The sequence below is a fragment of the Capsicum annuum genome, chromosome 8 (assembly GCF_002878395.1).
Source record: "Capsicum annuum cultivar UCD-10X-F1 chromosome 8, UCD10Xv1.1, whole genome shotgun sequence".
Taxonomy (NCBI): domain Eukaryota; kingdom Viridiplantae; phylum Streptophyta; class Magnoliopsida; order Solanales; family Solanaceae; genus Capsicum; species Capsicum annuum.
This window is the reverse complement of record NC_061118.1, coordinates 90,376,606-90,395,328: the sequence shown is the minus strand read 5'-3', so window position 1 is coordinate 90,395,328 and position 18,723 is coordinate 90,376,606. Positions and strand designations below refer to the sequence as shown.

At 34.0% G+C, this 18,723-nt stretch overlaps 1 protein-coding gene across 17 annotated transcripts in view; it reads left to right on the top strand.

The window, feature by feature from the left end:
- Window positions 1-17,335, top strand: part of LOC107838909 (early nodulin-93-like) — a 28,323-nt gene extending 10,988 nt beyond the window's left edge. For 7 of the 17 annotated variants that reach the window (XR_007044095.1, XR_007044106.1, XR_007044100.1 and 4 more), the window contains 4 exons: window positions 2,688-2,906; window positions 3,414-3,451; window positions 4,276-5,062; window positions 5,182-5,564. Coding sequence is in view for 1 of the 17 variants with exons in the window: in XM_016682167.2 (XP_016537653.1) it covers window positions 9,843-9,918; window positions 16,953-17,038 (162 nt within the window). In the remaining 16 variants the exon portion in view is untranslated. Of the gene's footprint in view, window positions 1-2,687; window positions 2,907-3,413; window positions 3,452-4,275; window positions 5,063-5,181; window positions 5,565-5,995; window positions 6,384-9,842; window positions 9,919-16,952 lie in introns of those variants that run through there. The other 10 variants (XR_007044102.1, XR_001664875.2, XR_001664873.2 and 7 more) reach the window with 10 other exon arrangements.
- Window positions 17,336-18,723: the final 1,388 nt, after the last annotated feature.

The window sequence follows — 18,723 nt, the reverse complement described above, 5'->3', positions numbered from 1 at the left end:
TGGAAATCAATTACCCAAAGTGTTTCTCAACAACTATTGGACTCTTGAGTACCCACTAACTGTTTCTTAACAATTTAGTGACTACCCACTAATCTTAGTTAGGTTCCCTTGAATCAAACAATGAAGCATTCAGCATTACAAGAACTTGTATAATGAGATAGAAGATGGAGGCTAGAATTAGTATTATTTGAAGCACAACTCAAATAAAGAACAAGAGGAGCTACAAAGACAATTTGAAGAGGATGAAATCTTAGATGACATCAAATTATGTGTTATGGAGAAGGCACCAGGGCCTGAATTCCAAGAGTTTGTAACTCACCAACAGGTGGGGAAAAATTGAATTTCTTAAATAGAGCACCACTTTTGAAACAAGAGAAAAGATCATATCGGCAACAACAAGTATGAAATGTCTTAGAAGCAATTCTCGCCTTAGCTGCATTATCTTCCTACCGATGTCATACTAGACTGTCCTTTTCTTTGGCTTTCTGGGAACTCATGAAAGAGGACATCCCGAAGACTCTTCAATATAATTATGAAAATCAGAAGTTTGAGGAAAGCTTCACTGCAACATTCATAGCCTTGATCACAAAGAATGTAGGAGCTTTAGAATTGAAAGATTTCAGGTCTAGGTCTATGTAAGTCTCATAGGTGGAAAGTACAAGGTTGTTGCGAAGGTACTGGCCGTTTCAGGTCTATGTAAGTCTCATAGGTGGAAAGTACAAGGTTTAATCAAGAAGGTGGTTAACAATTTAGTTAACAAACATCAAATGACATTTATAAAAGGGAGGCAGATATGGATGCAGCCCTAATTGCTAGTGAGTGTATGGACTCAACATGTAAATTCACTACCAAAAAAACCGCGTTTAGCAACGGATTTCTAGCAATAAGCTCATTTTCGTCGCTAATTAACGACGGAATTGCAACAAAATAGAAATTTTGTTGCTAAATAAATGAAATTAAAATTAATAGCCTAATTAGTTACGGATTAGCGACAGAATATTAAATGTGTTGCTATATTTTGGCGGTAAATATTGACGCTTTTATTTTGGTGACAAAATTAGCGACATAAATGGGGGAAATTTTTTTTTGACATGGTGGAGACGGAAATAGCAACGAAAGTTTTGTCACTAGAAGTATTTTACCATTCTTAGAAAATATATTAGGTATATTTTTAATAAATAACTAGCAACGCATTTATAATCAGTTGTTGAATCCGTTGCCCGACCAACTAATAGTATATTTTTAATAAATAAGGAGCAATAGATTTTTATCAGTTGGTAAATCCGTTATCCAACCAAATAAATATTAGGCCTAAGTCTTTCATTTCACTTTGTACTCAATGTTGTATCATCCGCCTCTCTCCAAAAAACAGTCTCCTTTCCCTTTTCTCTCTTTTTTCTCTCAATTGAGAAAAGGGAATCATTCAATATCAGTCAAAAAGGATGTCAATCGGTGAATTTCGAATCGAAATTAGAGTTAAGATTCTATATCTCATAATTTTAGTTGTTTCTCCTCTTTTAATTTCTTAATTTCTATGTTAGAAGCCACTTGTAAATGATAGGTTTAGGGTTTTTTGAGCTCTTTCACTTAGGGTTGTTAGATTATTGTGTTAAAAAACTTGATAAATAATTATTTACTCGAAATGAAAACGTTTTTTTTTCAAAATTTCTGTTTGTGGGGTTATTGATATTTCTTGTTGCATCTTTATTAATCTAAAATTTCTTCAACAGATTTTCTCTTTGTGTGGTTGAATTTTCAGTGTTTTGCGTACATTGATTATGTTAGGGTTTTTGATTTTTTCTCAGAAGTTCTATTTGTGGTTTGTTTGAGCTCTTTCACTTTGGTTTGTTAGTGGGATATTGTGCTGATAGGCTTTGATAGTATGGAAGAATTTTTGGGGTGAAAGAGCTAAAAATGAAATTGGTACTGATTTCTACACAATTAAAGCAAGAAATTAAAAGATTGGCTCTGCTCCTGGGGCATGTGCATAGTTATGTAGTTTTTAAAAGGGAAGTTTAAAAGACTAGCTTTTTTGCTTTTTAGTGTTTGTGACATTGCTTCAAATTTAGTAACCAATGTTTAGTAAAACACCGAAGTGCATTTTAGCCAGGTATGTTGCTCCATCATTTCCGTATATATGTAAGAGTTGCTCGAATACAAGCTAAATTTAATAGTTTTGCTGGTGTCCTCGCTATTCTTTGTTTCTAAGTTGATGATACTCCCTCCATTTTGATTTTACTTCTTACTTTTGACATCGCACACTCATTACGAAAATGATAATTGGTATAGTGATTTTATCACATTACTCATATTAATAGATATTTAGCAATAGGTATTGAAAAATAATTTGAGGAACAACTAATTAATGCTAAGTGTAAAACATGGAAACAAAATTTCGGCTTTACTTGATTTGTCAAAAATGACAAGTAAAAATAGAAATCAAATTAGGAAAATAGTGACAAGTAAAAGCGAACGAACGGAGTAACATTTTTTATTGTGCCGAGTAATTAAGGAATCTTGTGGATACATAAGTAAATTGATGTTATGGTAAAGTCCTAATTGTTTGCTTTAAGGATTCATATGTATACTGTTTTGGAGATACTATATTTGTCCCAAGTTGTTTGTCGTGATCTAATTTTTACTGGGAAGAGTTGATATAGCACTTGTTTTGGTTAATGATTATGCAGTGAAAAAACTACGTTTCTCCATCATCTTGTTTTCCACACAATGGCATCCAATCTTCGGGGTTATGTCGTGAACCTTGATCCTGCTGTCTTAACCCTGCCATTTGGTGAATCGATATTAGAGACACTGTTCGATACAAGGAAGTCATGAAGCAATTAAATCTTGGGCCAAATGGAGGAATTCTTACTTCACTGAACTTGTTTGCCACAAAGTTTGATGAGGTAAATTTTGATGTGATCTGTTTTTTCTTTTACTGAATAGGCTATGAGACGATGTTTCCTATCTTTCTTGTGTAAGTACATAGATAGCCCTTAAACTTTGCATAAATTGTCTGTTAGATACTTCGGTTTTGCTAGTGGTCGTATAGACACCTCAAGTAGGGAGGAATGTATCGCGTGAATATAGAAGTCTGACATGGTATACAACTTTATCACTCAATTTTAAGCACTTAAAAGGCTTAAAATGAGCTGACATAGAGTTTCTTCCCACACTTCTTTTTTACTCTCTCTAATTTTTATCAAGTTGTGTAATGGGGTGATAAGAAAATCAAGTTAGGTTGTTCATTTATTTAGTTGTGTAAAGGGATGCTAAGAAAATCAAGTTACAGTCGTTTTCTTTGATAACCAAATTGCTACTGATTTCATAGAGAGGATATGCATGATTATATTTCTTGACTAAGTACATTAAAACTTATTATGCTCATTTTTATGGTCTTGTCCACTTTGCAGATGAGAGACTTAGGTGATGCAAGGATCATCACTAGAATGTAAGTCTCATAATCTCATGCAATTTCAGAATTTTGCTTGTTTACTATTTATCTAAGCTTTTTCCTGGAGGTTATATGAAAGGATTGGTATATGTTAACGTTTCAGAGGACGCACAAAATCATGAAGTAATAGGTCGGAATACCCTAGCCCATGTTTTTTATTCAGGATGTAAAATACTGATCGGGTGAAAATTTGTAAGATACTAATATTAAAGATCATTTGATATTCATGATAACAAGACGATTTTGTTGCTCTTTTTACTCTAGCCCACTAGCATAGGTCGACAGATTCATTCTACGAGGCAACAACTTCTGATGGATCTTTGATTATTTAGGATAGTGATCTTTAGCACATAGTATTAGACGTCAGCAAAAGAAAGTAAAACTCTTCATATATTCAATGTTTAGATTACAGGCTGAACTTGTTGAGCCTGCAGCAAAAGGCATAGTTAATGTTCCGAAGGCATGCTCTGAGAAAATATTAAGAGAGTTGTGTTTGTATCTTCTGTTGCTACTTCTGTCTTGAACCCCAATTGGCCGAAGTCCAAATCGATGGATGAGACTTATTGGTCTGACAGAAAATTCTGCAAAGCAACAAATATAGAGTTTGTGAATTTGACTTCTGTGTAAATTTAAGATTATTATTCATGTTTCTTGTATACGATACGTAATGTTGGTATAGTAATATATGATCTGTATATTGATTACTTAATTGCTTAAGCAGTGTGCTGTCTGATTGAGTTAGTCCTTATAATATAAATTCAGATTTGAATCTTAAGTGCTTATTTTGCTAGAGAAGCTCCCTATCTGAATGTATTTTGTAGTTCCAAATGCATGCAGAACTGGTACTGTTAGCTGAGAAAGAAGCTTGGTCATATGCAAAGCAAAGGGGAAAAGATATGGTAACTATGCTCCCAACACTTGTTATAGGGTCGATGTTGCAGAAGACAACAAATGCAAGTAATTTGGTTCTCATTAAGCTGCTGAAAGGTACCAAGAAATCATAGTTATACTTCACTATTTTAGTGTTTCTGCATCATTTCTTCTTCTTCTACATTTTTTGCATGAGTTGCTTTGGGAATAATCAGAATTCACTTTTCCGCACAAGCTTCTTAATTATTTTTTCCTTGCAAGCATGAGCGTCCATTTAGCATGCAAATTGTCATTTCACTTTTGTTCCTTCCGAAAAAATTGACACATGATAGTATTGTATCAGTTTCTTGAACTAAGTATTAGATTGGAGGATATTAAGCTGATGTGTGTTAGCTAGATTATTTATAGTCAAAAAAACATTTTTCTCCTGATGTTTTGTTCAATTTGATAATGTTCCTGCTTGTTAAAATACCAAGCAAATATCCTTTATGGTGGCAACTACAAATTCAACCAAAGTCCTAATAAGAGTTGCTTCTCTGCAGATAGCTTTTACTTTTGTTGTTTATCCATCATTAATTCTTGCTTATATGGGACAAGCTGCATATCTTTCCAAGCATCACATTATTGAAAGTGATTACCACATTGGCTTCTATGTATCAGTACCTAGTACATTTTCATGTTCACACACATGGTCATTAAGGAAAATCTTTCGATGATGAACATTCCCGAATCGTCCATGTAAGACTAAATCTTAATGTAGTAGTTTACTTAATTCTTATTTTTTTAGTTTAAAGTAGTTTTTGGTATCTAATTATTTTTAAGTACAATCCGTTATAATTTCACTTCATCTATTATAGGAAAGATATGAAGAAATATTATGAGAAAAAATATTTTCAGAATCTGATATTGATCAAATTGAAGCATATTGCCAAGCTGTGGGGGATGAAAAAGTGAAGACTATTTGGTCTTGGATATGAAGCAAAAGGCTACTACTTTGGACGATCTTGATTCCTTAGTTGATGATTGCAATCTTGAGCAGTTGTGATACTTTTGACGATTAGTGCATTGGTTTTTTATGGTCTATTTTGTTGAAAATGTTTAAAATTGTGCAACAACAATATACACTTGATGGATGTGGGTTATTTTAAGAATAGTTTGTAGATTTTTGGACATAATTGTGTTTAGATGGGTGTTGTGATACTATGGATGTTTTAGACATAATTGTGTTTAGATTTTGCTATCTTTGGTATTATGGATGATGTGGGTTCTTTTAAGAATAGTTGGTAGATGTTTGCAATGAATTGAGGAAAATAATCTTTTGTCACAAAAAATTGGGGACTAAATATAAAAATTTTTAGCAACGGACTAGCAATAAAATATTTGGTCACGAAATAATCAAAATGACGAAATACAATATGAAATTAGTAACGACATTTATAAATATAATAACGAATTTATTCGTTGCTACAAATGGCAACGGATATAGGTCTTCTCTATGACGTTGCAAAACTAGCAACGGATTTTATTTTTTTCATTGCTAAATGATTAGCAATGCGCAAAATAGCAACGACACATATTTCGTCGTTGATCCATTTCTAAATTGATATAGCGACGGATATATTTTGATTAGCAACATTTTTGGTTTGTTACTAAACGCGATTTTTTTTGTAGTGAAAGGTGCAGAAACAAGTGGCATGTGTAAGCTAGACATAGAAAAAGCTTATGATCATGTCAACGGGAGATTCTTGCTGAACACTCTCAGATAATGGACTTAGGTGAGAAATGGTTGAAATGGATTGATATTTACATTATAACTATCCAGTTCTTTGTTTCGGTGAATGGTGAGCCTGTAGTTTTTAGATCAACTAAAAGCTTTCAAGTAAGGGAGCCAGAGAAAGAGAGAGCGGATCTAAAGGATCAGAATGAATCTGCTGTAGCAGAAGAGTTCGCAGAAGAAGCTGCATTGGATGCTTATGATATTACATTAGAAAGAATAAAAGAGGAATAGAAGGCAATGAAGTGGGAAAAGAATTGAATTTTTTTGGGGGGGAGGGGTTCTAAAAGGGGTTTTAGGCAAGCTGATCTTCTGTCTCCTTTCCTGTTTATTCTAGCAATGGAGGAATTTGATAGTATGATGAGGATAACATTGTGAAATAGATGGATTAAAGGTTTTGAGATAATAGATAGCGGGGGCAAACAATGTTGATATCTCACCTACAGTATGTGGATGACACAATGGTTTTTTTGTGAGGCTAAGGTTGTTCTGAAAGATTTTGACTATTTTTGAAGCGTCTTCAGGCTTGAAGGTTAACTGGAGAATACCAGTTTGTTCCCAATAAAGGAGATGCCAAACATCTTGAATATGGCAACCATTTTAGCATGCAAAGTTGAAAATATATTTACTACATACCTTAGTATGCCTCTGGGCAGTGAACACAATGCAAGAGAAATTTGGATGGAATAGTAGAGATAGAAAATAGAAACGAGACCGGCTAGGTGGAAGGCATAGTACCTATCATTGAATGGAAGGCTCATCCTTATCAACTCTGTACTCTATGCACTTCCTACATATGTAATGTCTCTATTTCCTCTACCTTCCAAAGTTATGGAAAAGTTGGATAGAGTTAGAGGGATTTCTTATGGCATAGGTGTTAAGAGGGCAAAGAATATAATCTAGTTTAATGGTAGACAACATTGCAGAGTAGAAAGCAGGGTTGTTTGGGCATCAGAAATATGATACCATAGAACAATACCATATTGGTGAAATGGTTTGGAGATACAATAGGGAGGAACATGCCTTATGGAGGGAGGTGATTAGCCATGTTTGGTGAACTCAACCAATGGTGTACCAATGTAAGCACTAATACATATGGGGTTGGAGTTTGGAAGAACATTAGATCCCTATGGCCCAAGATGAAAGGAACTTACAGAAGATAGCTGGAGATGGGAAAAGAATAAAATTTTGGATGCATGCTTGGAAGGAGCAAAGTCCATTAATGGAGATTTTCTTAGACCTTTTTATTCTAAGCAACGACTGAATGGTACCATTTATGATTCTTGGAGCGCACATGGCTTGAACTTATCCTTAAAGAGATTGATAGAGTGGCTAATGGCTAAGTAGGATTGATGATTTCAGCGGTACTACTGTTGAACCAGATTCATTAAGATGGAAACACAATACTGATAGGCAATTCTCTAGTACAAGGGCTTATAGAATGAAATTCTTCCACATCTTACAAAGATGATAGAAATTAGGGCTCTTCTAACAAATAGAGAATAATTAACCTAAGTTTACCAAACTTGATCGAATGGAATATGTGAAGTTAAAGCAACATTAAAGGGTTTTAATAAACGCTATAGTTAATTGATGTGCTTAATTAGACATTCTAAAAAGTTCAAGGGATCCAACAATCTTTTGTTGATAACAAGAGAAAAACACAGTTTAAATAAGTCAAAAGGTAAAACAAATTTCTAGAGTAATTGCAGTATTCCCCAAAAAGTTGAAAACTAAAGGAATATAAATGAAAAAAAGAGTTAATGTGACATAGTAACATGCACATATAGAGGGGAAGTTTCATTGTTAAAATAAATTCCCGTAAATAAGTTGAAAGGGTAAAATAAAATTCTTATTGTAAAGATTCTTTTTTACTAGGTTTACTGAAAGACCAAAAACCTTCTGGTAAAAGATAGTATATAGATTGCTTGACCTCAGTGTTGGTGGGGGTATCCTTTTCTATTTTCTCTTCTTTTGGTAGGTACCAAAATAGCATCATAATGAAGTAACTTGGTAGTATTACAACCTGTTGAAGTGTGTGACCATCTCACCTAAAAGCTTAAGTTGTTAGATAGAGCACACTTTTATTATTTAATTAAATTCTCAGAACACCGCCTCACGTGTGGGCCTGTTTTTTTTTCATTGGCCAAGCACGTAGAAATTCTTTTTAATAATGAGTGGCGGTGAGATTCGATCCCAGGACCCCTACCTGCTCTGATACCATCTTGATCATTGCCGGTGATAATTATATTGTCAATATAAACCACCACATAAATATGAATCATGCCAAACTATTGAATTACTATGCTAAACTTTCCAAACCAGGCTCGAGGGGTCTATTTCAAACCATAGAATGACCTGCGCAATCGACATACAAGGCTACTAGACTCCCCCAGAGCAATAAAATCAGGTGAGGTGGTTGCTCCATATAGACTTCTTCGTCTAGATCATCATGCAAAATAGCATTCTTAATATCCAACTGATAAAGAGGCCAATGACGAACGACACTAATGGATAGGAAAAGACGGACAAATGCTATTCTAAGGTATTATCACTACGAAAAGTCTGAATAGAAACACCAAATTGATTTTGTATTTCAGCACAAAAACTTTTAAATATAGAAAATAACTCAGAACAAGCTTTTATTAAGAAAATCCAAGTACATCTGGAAAAATCATAAATGAAACTAACAAAATAACATAAATCTAAGGGTGAACTGACTCTACTAGGACCCCAAACATCAAAATGAACTAATGAAAAAATAGACTCTGAATGACTCTCAATACTACGTGAAAAAGTAGCACGAGTATATTTTCCAAGTTGACATGACTCACAATCTAATTTGGATAGACTAGACAAATAAGGCACCATCTTTTGTAGTTGGGATAGACTCAGATGTCCCAAACGTTTATGAATTAGGTTTGGAGGGTCTGTAACAAAGCATGCTGTGAAGAAATTTGAAGAGGTAAGATGGTAAAGACCTTGTGATTCACTTCTTGTGTCAATAGTCTGTCCCGTACTGCGGTCCTGCATTAAGAAAGAATCATAAAAAAAAGTTATACTACAATGAAGGGCACGTGTCAAACGAATAACAAATGCAAGATTAAAAGGACAACCTGGGACATAAAGAACAGAGTCTAGAGTGACAAAAGATAGGGGTTTGGCTTGTCCAACTCCTTTTGGTTTTGTTCGGATCCCATTGGCTAAAATAATAGCAGGAAGAGATTGTGAATAAACAACATCAAACAAAAGTGATTTGTTACTAGAAATATGATCAGAAGAACCTGAGTCCATGACCCATGATCCAAGAGTACTAAACTGTGAAACATAAGTAAATGAATTACCAGCAACAGAAGCATCAGGCTAAGCAACCGAGGCTACTTGTAGAGATGTCTACTTATTTCTTGATATTGAAGAAACTCATCATATATTTTGTCTGGGCACTATGAACATTATTGGATGGTTGATTAGGCTATGGAGATGTCTGCTTACTTTCTCGATTCCAAAGGAACTCATTATATTCCTTTACAACGGTATCATAAAAATGATCTTTCTCTAGAATCTAGATAAGTACAACTGTAATGACATCTTATCTTTCATGGAACAGACCCTTCTTTGTTGATATTTACTCTTCTCTTTCGAACAATTTGGTGTTGTAACAGCAAATACATTCACTAAAAAGAAAAGTTATTTTTCTTCTCTCAATTCCCTGCATCTTATAAATCTGGGCTCTCTGATTCTCAGTTGGTTGCTGTGCGGACAATTCCTTGGGCAAAGGCAAATCTTAATTATACTGCTCAGGCACTCATCATATGTACTAGTATGACCTTTACATATGTTCACACATATTTTATTGATAAGTCCTACTATTGATCTTGTGAGGGGTCTGTGATTTTATGATTAGTCTTATATGTAGGTAGAGACACATAAAAACGATCAATTGTATTTCTTCCATCTTATTTGACTACATTTTATATGAATTATTTTTCTTCATCTTCTTGTGTGATTATTTTTCTTCAAATGGGAATGAGCATGTGCAGTATATGTGAGTATCAATGCTATAGTAGGAGTTTTCAAGGAGTTAAATCACACTTATATTTATAACGTTAAATCAAATACCAATGTTTTTTAATGCCCGTTATTAGATGATGTTATTAACAAATTATGATAACATAACACCAACCAATGTGGAAGAGAAAATTGATATCTTTAAAATAAATAGATTTGAATAATTATTCCAACCAATTTCATAGTCTCCCACATCTGCCAAATCCAAGATTCTATCTTCTTTTTTTTTGGGGGGGAGGGGGAGGGGGGTTGAAAGCATTTGTTTATAACTTATTTATCCATGTTGCTAAATAATTTTAATACTTAATTGTTGATTACAACAACAATAAACCCAGTTTAATCCCACCAGTGGGATTTGGGGAGAGTAGAGTGTATGCAAATTTACCCAATGTTTGAGAAGGTAGAGAGATTATTTTTTAAATACCCTTGGCTAAACAAACAGTGAAAAATAGGCTATAGCGACAATCAGAAACAAGGAGAAATCTAAAAATAAGGGAAAGAAATAAATACTAAACTCTGGGAAAAGGGAATTACTACCAACTAACCGTCCATCCTAATCCTTGTCCTTCACACCCTCCTATCAAGGTTCATATCCTCGGTGAACAAAGTTGCCATATTAGGCGTAATTACCTCAGCTCAAAACTTCATAGGTCTATCTTTACTCCTCAATCCCACTACGACGAACCTCTCACATCTCCTAACCAGGGCATCCACACCTTTCCTCTTTGTATGACAAAACCATCTCAGGAGACTTAACTTTCCTTGTGTAATTATAGGAATTAAATATATCCTATTATTGTAATTAATTGTCTTCTCGTAATTAGTTGTAGGATTCATTACCTGTTCTTATAGGATGTAAAGACATATTGAGACATGAAAGAAGATGTTCTTCTCAAAATACTACCAACAACATGTTAGTATGATGTAAATATTATATATTAATGTAATCATTTATTATTGTATATTGGTGTAATTATATAGATTTGATTTAGTAGTTAAAGAGAATAACAATGACTTTAGTAAGAGCAGATTTAGTGGGATAGAATAACAGACTTAGAGGGATAGAAAAGCTGATCTTTAGGGATAGGAAAATGAATCTTTAGGGATGTAATCATTGAATATTTTCTATTTAATGACAAGACTCTCAATATTGAGAGGCATTCGGCAGAAATTTGACATGGTATCAGAGCTTTCTCTTGGTTGTCTTGTTTCATAGAGTTCAATTGTGCTTTCTTTCAGTCTTTTTGGAAAATTTTGGTTTTTGTTGATTGTTCCTCGACAATTAACACCTTGGATTTCAATCTTGGTCATTTTGGTTATTCTTTTTAAGTCAGTGTTTCTAGTTTTCATAAATATGACTTCATATCAGTTTGAATCATTCAGTGTTCGTTTCACTGGAAAGAATTTCTTATTATGGGAGTTTCAGTTTTAGTTATTTGTCACTGGAAAAGAATTATGAGGCCATATAGATGGATCCAATCCTGCTCTTACTGATCCTACAAAGTTAGGTGAATGGAAGATTAAAGATGCTCGAGTGATGACATGGCTTTTAGGGTCAATTGACCCTCTTATTGTTCTTAATCTCAGGCCTTACAAAATAGCAAAATCCATGTGGGATTATTTATAAAGGGTTTACAAATAAGATAATAGTGTCCGACACTATCACTTAGAGTATGAAATTGCTAATTACTCTCAAGAAGATCTTTCTGTTCAGGATTATTTTTTTGGATTTCAGAACTTATGGGCTGAATTTACAGATATTGTTTATGCCAAAATACCAGCCGAATCTCTCTCTGTAGTTCAACAAGTTCATGAGCAAAGCAAGCGAGATTAATTTTTAATGAAGTTATGCTCTGAGTTTGAGACTGTTTGCTCCCACTTGATGAATCGTGACCCGTCTCCCTCCTTGGATGTTTGTTTAAGGGAATTACTTCGGGAAGAGCAGCGTTTTGTCACACAAAATGCTTTTAAGCAAGTTGATGATATTATTGTTGTATTTACTATCCAAGGTAAAGGAAAGGGTAGGGATATGACAGGAACTCACTGCTATAGTTGCAAGGGATATGGTCATATTGCTAGCAATTATGGCAGGAAGGTTTGTAATTATTGCAAACAAGAAGGACATATTATCATAGAGTGTCTCACACACCCTCAAAACTGTAAGGTTAATGCTTTTCAAGCTGGACCAAATGGTTTCACTACTGAGAACTCATCTTCAAGACAAGTTCTTACTCCTGAAATGGTAAGACAAATGATCATGTCTGTTTTTCAGCTTTAGGGCTACAAAGTAATGATCTTGCATCTAATTTTTGGCTTGTTGATTCTAAAGCTTCCAATCATATGACCAATTCATCTAGTATGCCAAAAAATATTCGTAAATATCATGGTTCATCATAAATTCAAGTTGCCAATGGTAGTAATTTACCCATTACCAAGGTTGGGGATATTACTAAAACTTTCAATAATGTTTTTGTGTCACCAAAGCTCTCCACTAGTCTTATTTCAGTTGGACAATTGGTAGATAACCATTGTGATGTGAATTTTTCTCATAATGGTTGTCTTGTGCAGGATCAGGTGGCGGGGACGATAATTGTGAAGGGGCCTAAAGTTGGACGACTGTTTCCTATACACTTTTTCATTCCCCGTGTTCTATAATTTGCTTGTACTTCTACACCTAGTAAGACTGAGGTATGGTATAAGCGCTTAGGACATCCAAATTCTATTGTGTTATCTCATTTATTAAATTCGGGTTTATTAGGGAACAAAAATCAATTTTCCACTGCTTCCTTTGATTTTTTCACTCGTAAATTAGGAAAGAGTAAAATTCTTCTTTTTCCTAATTTTGGAAATCGTGCTACAAAGTGTTTTGATGTCATTCATAGTGATGTTTGGGGTATTTCACCAATTTTTTCTCATGCTCATTTCAAGTACTTTGTGACATTTATAGATGATTATAGTTGATTTACGTGGGTATATTTTCTTCGTTCCAAATCTAAGGTATTTTCTATATTCAAGACATTTTTGGCCTATATTGAGACTCAATTTTCTACTTGCATCAAATTATTGAGATCTGATTCTGGTGGAGAATATATGTCTTATGAGTTCAAAATTTTTTTACTTGAAAAAGGAATTGTCTCACAACACTCTTGTCCATATACACCACAAAAAAATGGGGTTGCTGAACATAAAAATCGTCATCTTTTAGATGTCATTGATACTTTATTGATTGAATCCTCTGTTCCATCTAAGTATTGGGTGGAAGCTTTGTTTACTGTTGCTTACTCAATTAATAGACTACCATCTAAAGTCTTAAATCTTGAATCTCCATATTTTCGTCTTTATCACAAAAATCCAAGCTATGATAATTTTCATACATTTGGTTGTATTTGTTTTGTGCATCTTCCTCCTTCTCAGCGTAATAAACTTTCCGCTCAGTTTACTAAATGTGTTTTTATAGGTTATAGTACTTCACAGAAAGGTTTTCTCTGTTAAGATCCATGTTCTAATAAATTTCATGTTTCTAGAAATGTTGTTTTCTTTGAGAATCAGTATTTTTTTCCTACTTATGTTGAGTCATCTCCTGCTTCTTTTCTTCTTCCTACTTTTGAGGATTTATCATCTTCTTCTAATAGGTTCAAACCTGGATTTGTGTACAAACGACGGTGGCCAACTTTACCCCCTCCTGATATTGATCTGCCACCTGAAACTGCTACACAACTAGAATCTGAGAATTCTTCAAGTCCTGCTTGTCTTGAGCCTACTCGACGATCTACGAGAGTATCTCGTCCTCCTAATTGTTATGGCTTTTTATCTACTTTATCTACCATTTCTGTTCCAACTTATTACTCACAAGCTTCTAAGCATGAATGTTGGTAGAAGGCAATGGAGGAAGAACTTTTGGCTCTTAAAGAAAATGACACATGAGATATTATTTCATGTACTTCAAATGTCCATCCAATTGGATGTAAATGAGTTTATTCAATTAAACTTCATTCTGATGGAACTCTTGATTGGTACAAAGCTTGGTTGGTTGTTCTTGGTAATAAGCAAGAGTATGGTGTGAACTATGAAGAGAATTTTGCACCGATGGAAAAAATGATGATGGTGCGAACTATTATTGCCATTGCTGCTTCATAAAACTGGACGCTTCATCAAATGGATGTGAAGAATGCTTTTCTTCATGGTGATCTCAAAAAGGATATTTATATGAAACCTCCACAAGGTTTGTTCTCATTACCTACATTAGATGTATGCAAGTTGAAGCGGTCTCTGTATGGATTAAAACAAGCTCCCACAGCTTGGTTTGACAAATTTCGGTCTACTTTGCTACAATTCTCTTTTGAGAAGAACAACTATGACTTATATTTGTTTCTTCGGAAAACATCCACAGGTTGTGTTTTTCTTTTGGTATATGTCGATGACATTATTATTACAGGAACTGATTCTTTACTAATCACTAGCCTGCAACAGCAACTTAAGGATTCTTTTCATATGAAAGATCTTGGTACTTTTACATATTTCTTGGGTTTGAAAGTTCATCGTGATTCATCCAATGTATTTCTAAATCAACACAAATATACCCAAGATTTGATTTCTTTAGCAGGTCTTCAAGATTCCCTCTCTATGGATACTCCATTAGAATTGAATGTAAAGTATCGCCGTGAGAAAGGCAATCTTCTTCCTAATCCAACTATATTTTGGCAATTAGTTGGGAGCTTAAATTACCTTACTATTACCAGGCCTGATATCTCTTTTGCAGTTCAACAAGTTAGTCATTTCATGCAAGATCCCCGTCATATTGATTTGGTGGCTGTCCGTCGTATCATTAGATACCTCCGAGGAACATCTAATCATGGATTATTCTTTCCTAGTGGTTTCCCTATTCGTCTTAATGCTTTTAGTGATTCTGATTGGGCGGGATGTTTTGAAACTCGTTATTTGGTTACTGGTTGGTGCATATTTCTTGGAGTGTCTTTGATATCTTGGACGAGTAAGAAGCAAGACCGCGTGTCAAAATCTTCAACAAAGGTTGAATATCGATCAATATCTACTGCTTGCTCCAAGATTGTGTGGCTTCATGGACTACTTGCTTAGATTGGATTTCCTCAATCTAATCCTTGAGATTGGATTTTCTCAATCTAATCCTACTCCTCTCTATGCTGACAATACAAGTGTTATTCAGATTGCTACTAATCCGGTTTATCATGAGCGGACCAAACACATTGAAGTAGACTGTTATTATATACGAGAAGCTGTAGATAAAGGTGTCATTACTCTTCCGCACGTGTCCAGTGATCTTCAAATAGCTGATGCATTTACAAAATCAATAGCACGACAACGACATCAGTTTCTCGTCGGCAAATTGATGCTTCTTGATCCACCAGCATCAATTTGAGGGGGGATGTTAGCATGATGTAAATATTGTATATTAATGTAATCATATATTGTTGTATATTGGTGTAATTACATAGATTTGATTTAGTAGTTAAAGAGAATAATAGTGACTTTAGTAAGAGCAGATTTAGTAGGATAGAATAACAGATTTAGAGGGATAGAAAAACTTATCTTTAGGGATAGGAAAATGGATCTTTAGGGATGTAATCATTGAATATTTTCTATTTAATGACAAGACTCTCAATATTGAGAGGCATTCGGCAGAAAATTGATACAACACACCCAGTGTAATCTTAAAAGTGGAATTTGGGGAGGGTAGGATGCATGCAGACCTTACCCCTACCTTTGTGAGGTAGAGAGGTTGTTTTAAATAGACCTTGTCTCAAGAGAGTTTCGGAGCAAAATTGCGAGAATAATATGACAATAAAATAGCCAGATACACAGCAAAAGAGACAATATAAAGTAATGCACACCTCCAAATAAGAGACTACATGACTGCCAAAATGTCATTCTACCTCTCGCATATGAAGTGCGACAACACTCGCTACGTACTAGTTTTCTAACCTAATCCCCAAACTCCAAACCTTCCTTTGTAGGGTCATGCTATCAGTTAGCTGGATTTTCCTACCTTATTTTCTTGGGCCTATTCTTATCCTCATCTAAACTACCTTCTCCCAGACTTCCAATATCCTTATATGTAAACACGAGGGTACTTACTCTTTTATAAACAAATTTGAATAAAACCTTGTAAAATGGTTATAAGATTTGATAAAAAAGTTAAGAGTGTTAGTCAGTATCAAAGAAAGATTTGAACAAAAAGACCTTTTATTTCTGAAGGCAAAGGTAGTATAGTCCTCAAAATATTACACTTTTGGATGCATTGCTCTGATGAAAAATGGAATTTGTTAACTTATCTTCTCAAAAGTAACTCAGATGCATTATAAAGATCTTTCATTTAGGATAATTTACACTATTCTTTTAAAGTGACAATTTGCAGTATTTTGACTCTTTATTCGTACCCAAAGGCATGTAAACACTTCATCGTCAGTTATCCTATGTTAATTGTTCGTGAAGTGCGCTAGTCTCTTTAAGTTCCTCAATGCTTCAGTCATCTTCGCATGAACAATGTCATTGTCTGGTTCCTTTAGTCTAGTATGTCTAGTTTGGGCATCTTGATGCAAAAGCATCATCTTACCACAATCAGCGTTTTGTTCTATCATCAAGGAGTACTGTACCTCTAGAATAACGTAGCATGTTAGGTGATCTTCTATTTTTGTTTAGATACATAGTAGTAATAGTTTCTCTGTTTGCTTTAATTTTTTTCTGCGGCCCCAACAAGGCTTTCAAAGTCCCTAATTTATAGTAACTTCTTTGTTTTCTTACCGTGAACAGCTTCTATTGCTGCATACTTCATTACTGCTGATAAGACAATCTTTGAGTATATAAGGAGAAACACACACTACGATAAATCTGCTTAAGATGCTGATAGGGAGATCTGAATATGCTTGTTGTGAGAGCATTTACTGGTGCTCCTTTACTTTGTACTCCGTCTTAAAGGATATCTATGGAAGTTTTATGAATTTCTTCATCTTTGCACACATGTACTAGATTTGCTTTATTTATGAGTGATTTTCTTCTTCCTTCTGTGATAATCCTGTTACATATTCTTTTTTTCCTGCCTTAATATATCAAGGATTGGAGAAAGAAGTAGTATGTCTGCGTCATTCGCAGAGGACAATCTATCAACTTGTCATATAATAATTTCCTGGTGTGTTTAGCTTTTGAACTGTAGAAAGTCATATGTAGGGTTTTATTGAATCTGTTTCCTTGGAACTTTTTGCAAGTACAATCGAATTAATATCATCCTTGTTAGCATGAAAGTAATAAAGAAACAAATGTCTTCTTGGGGAACTACGGAAGGGAAGGTAAAAAGGGGAAAATAATGGTAAATAGTACTCTCTCCGCTCCAATTTCATTGTTCTACTTACCTTTTTAGTTCATTTGAAAAAAAGATGTTTCTTTTCTTTTTTCTTAATTCTTTAATTCCAGCTTTTCAAATGATTTATTTAAGATTACAAGATTAAAAGATATTGATACATTCTACATAATCATATGCAGGTTTTGTGGAATCTGTTTCCTTGAACTTTTAGCAAAGTACAAACGAATTAATATCATGTTGGTTAGCATGAAAATAAAGAAAAAAATGTCTTCTCGGGGAACTACGGAATGGAAGTTATAGAGGGGAAATATGGTAAATAGTACTCTCTCCATTTTAATTTGGTTGTTCATAGGGGTGTGCATCGGTCGGTTGGTTCGATTTTATATGTTATTGGTTTGGTTTATTGGTTTTTGGTTTTTAAATATGCAAAATCATTAACCAACCAATAAGATATTTTCTTATTGGTTTTTGATTTATCGATTTTTGGTCATTAACAGTTTGATTTTCGGTTTAACTAATAAGAAAAATACTCATAAAATATAAATAGTAACAACTAGCATAAAAAAATGAAATCTTAGTTGCCGCTAAAATCATACGCAATGCTTTTTAGTTTACAAGAATCTTCAAACTTGAACTGAATGTTAGTTTGGAAAAAAATTGAATCCTAATTGTTGTAAGTTATTACATGCTTCAAGTTGTCCAATGCGACAATACCCGAACTTTGTATTGTGCCTTTGTTTCCTGAATAACTTAATATTTTGCGAATCTCTGAATTCTGAATAAGTAGTGTGTGTGTGTATATATATATAGGAGTAAAACAGTAACTTAGTGTATCCTTATTGGGTTATCGGTTTAACCGATAACTCAATAACCTAAAATCAAAACCGAACCGTTTATCCAATAAATTTTTTTATAAAACCAATAAAAAATTGTTAACCCAATAACCCATTACCAATAATCCAATAACATTTTTATCGGTTCGGTTTATCAATCAGTTTGATTTTTGCATAGCGCTAGTTGTTAATGCTTTCTTTCTTAGTTCTTTTAAAAAAAGATGTCTTTTGTTTATCAACTCTTTAATTTTAACTCTTCACATGACATATTTAAGATTAGAAATTAAAAGACATTTTGATCTATTGGATCCTTGTACTTGTCCGAATTTGTAAAGTTGATATTTCTACTTAGCCCTTTGTCATTTAAACCCCTCCTCACTCCATCAAAATA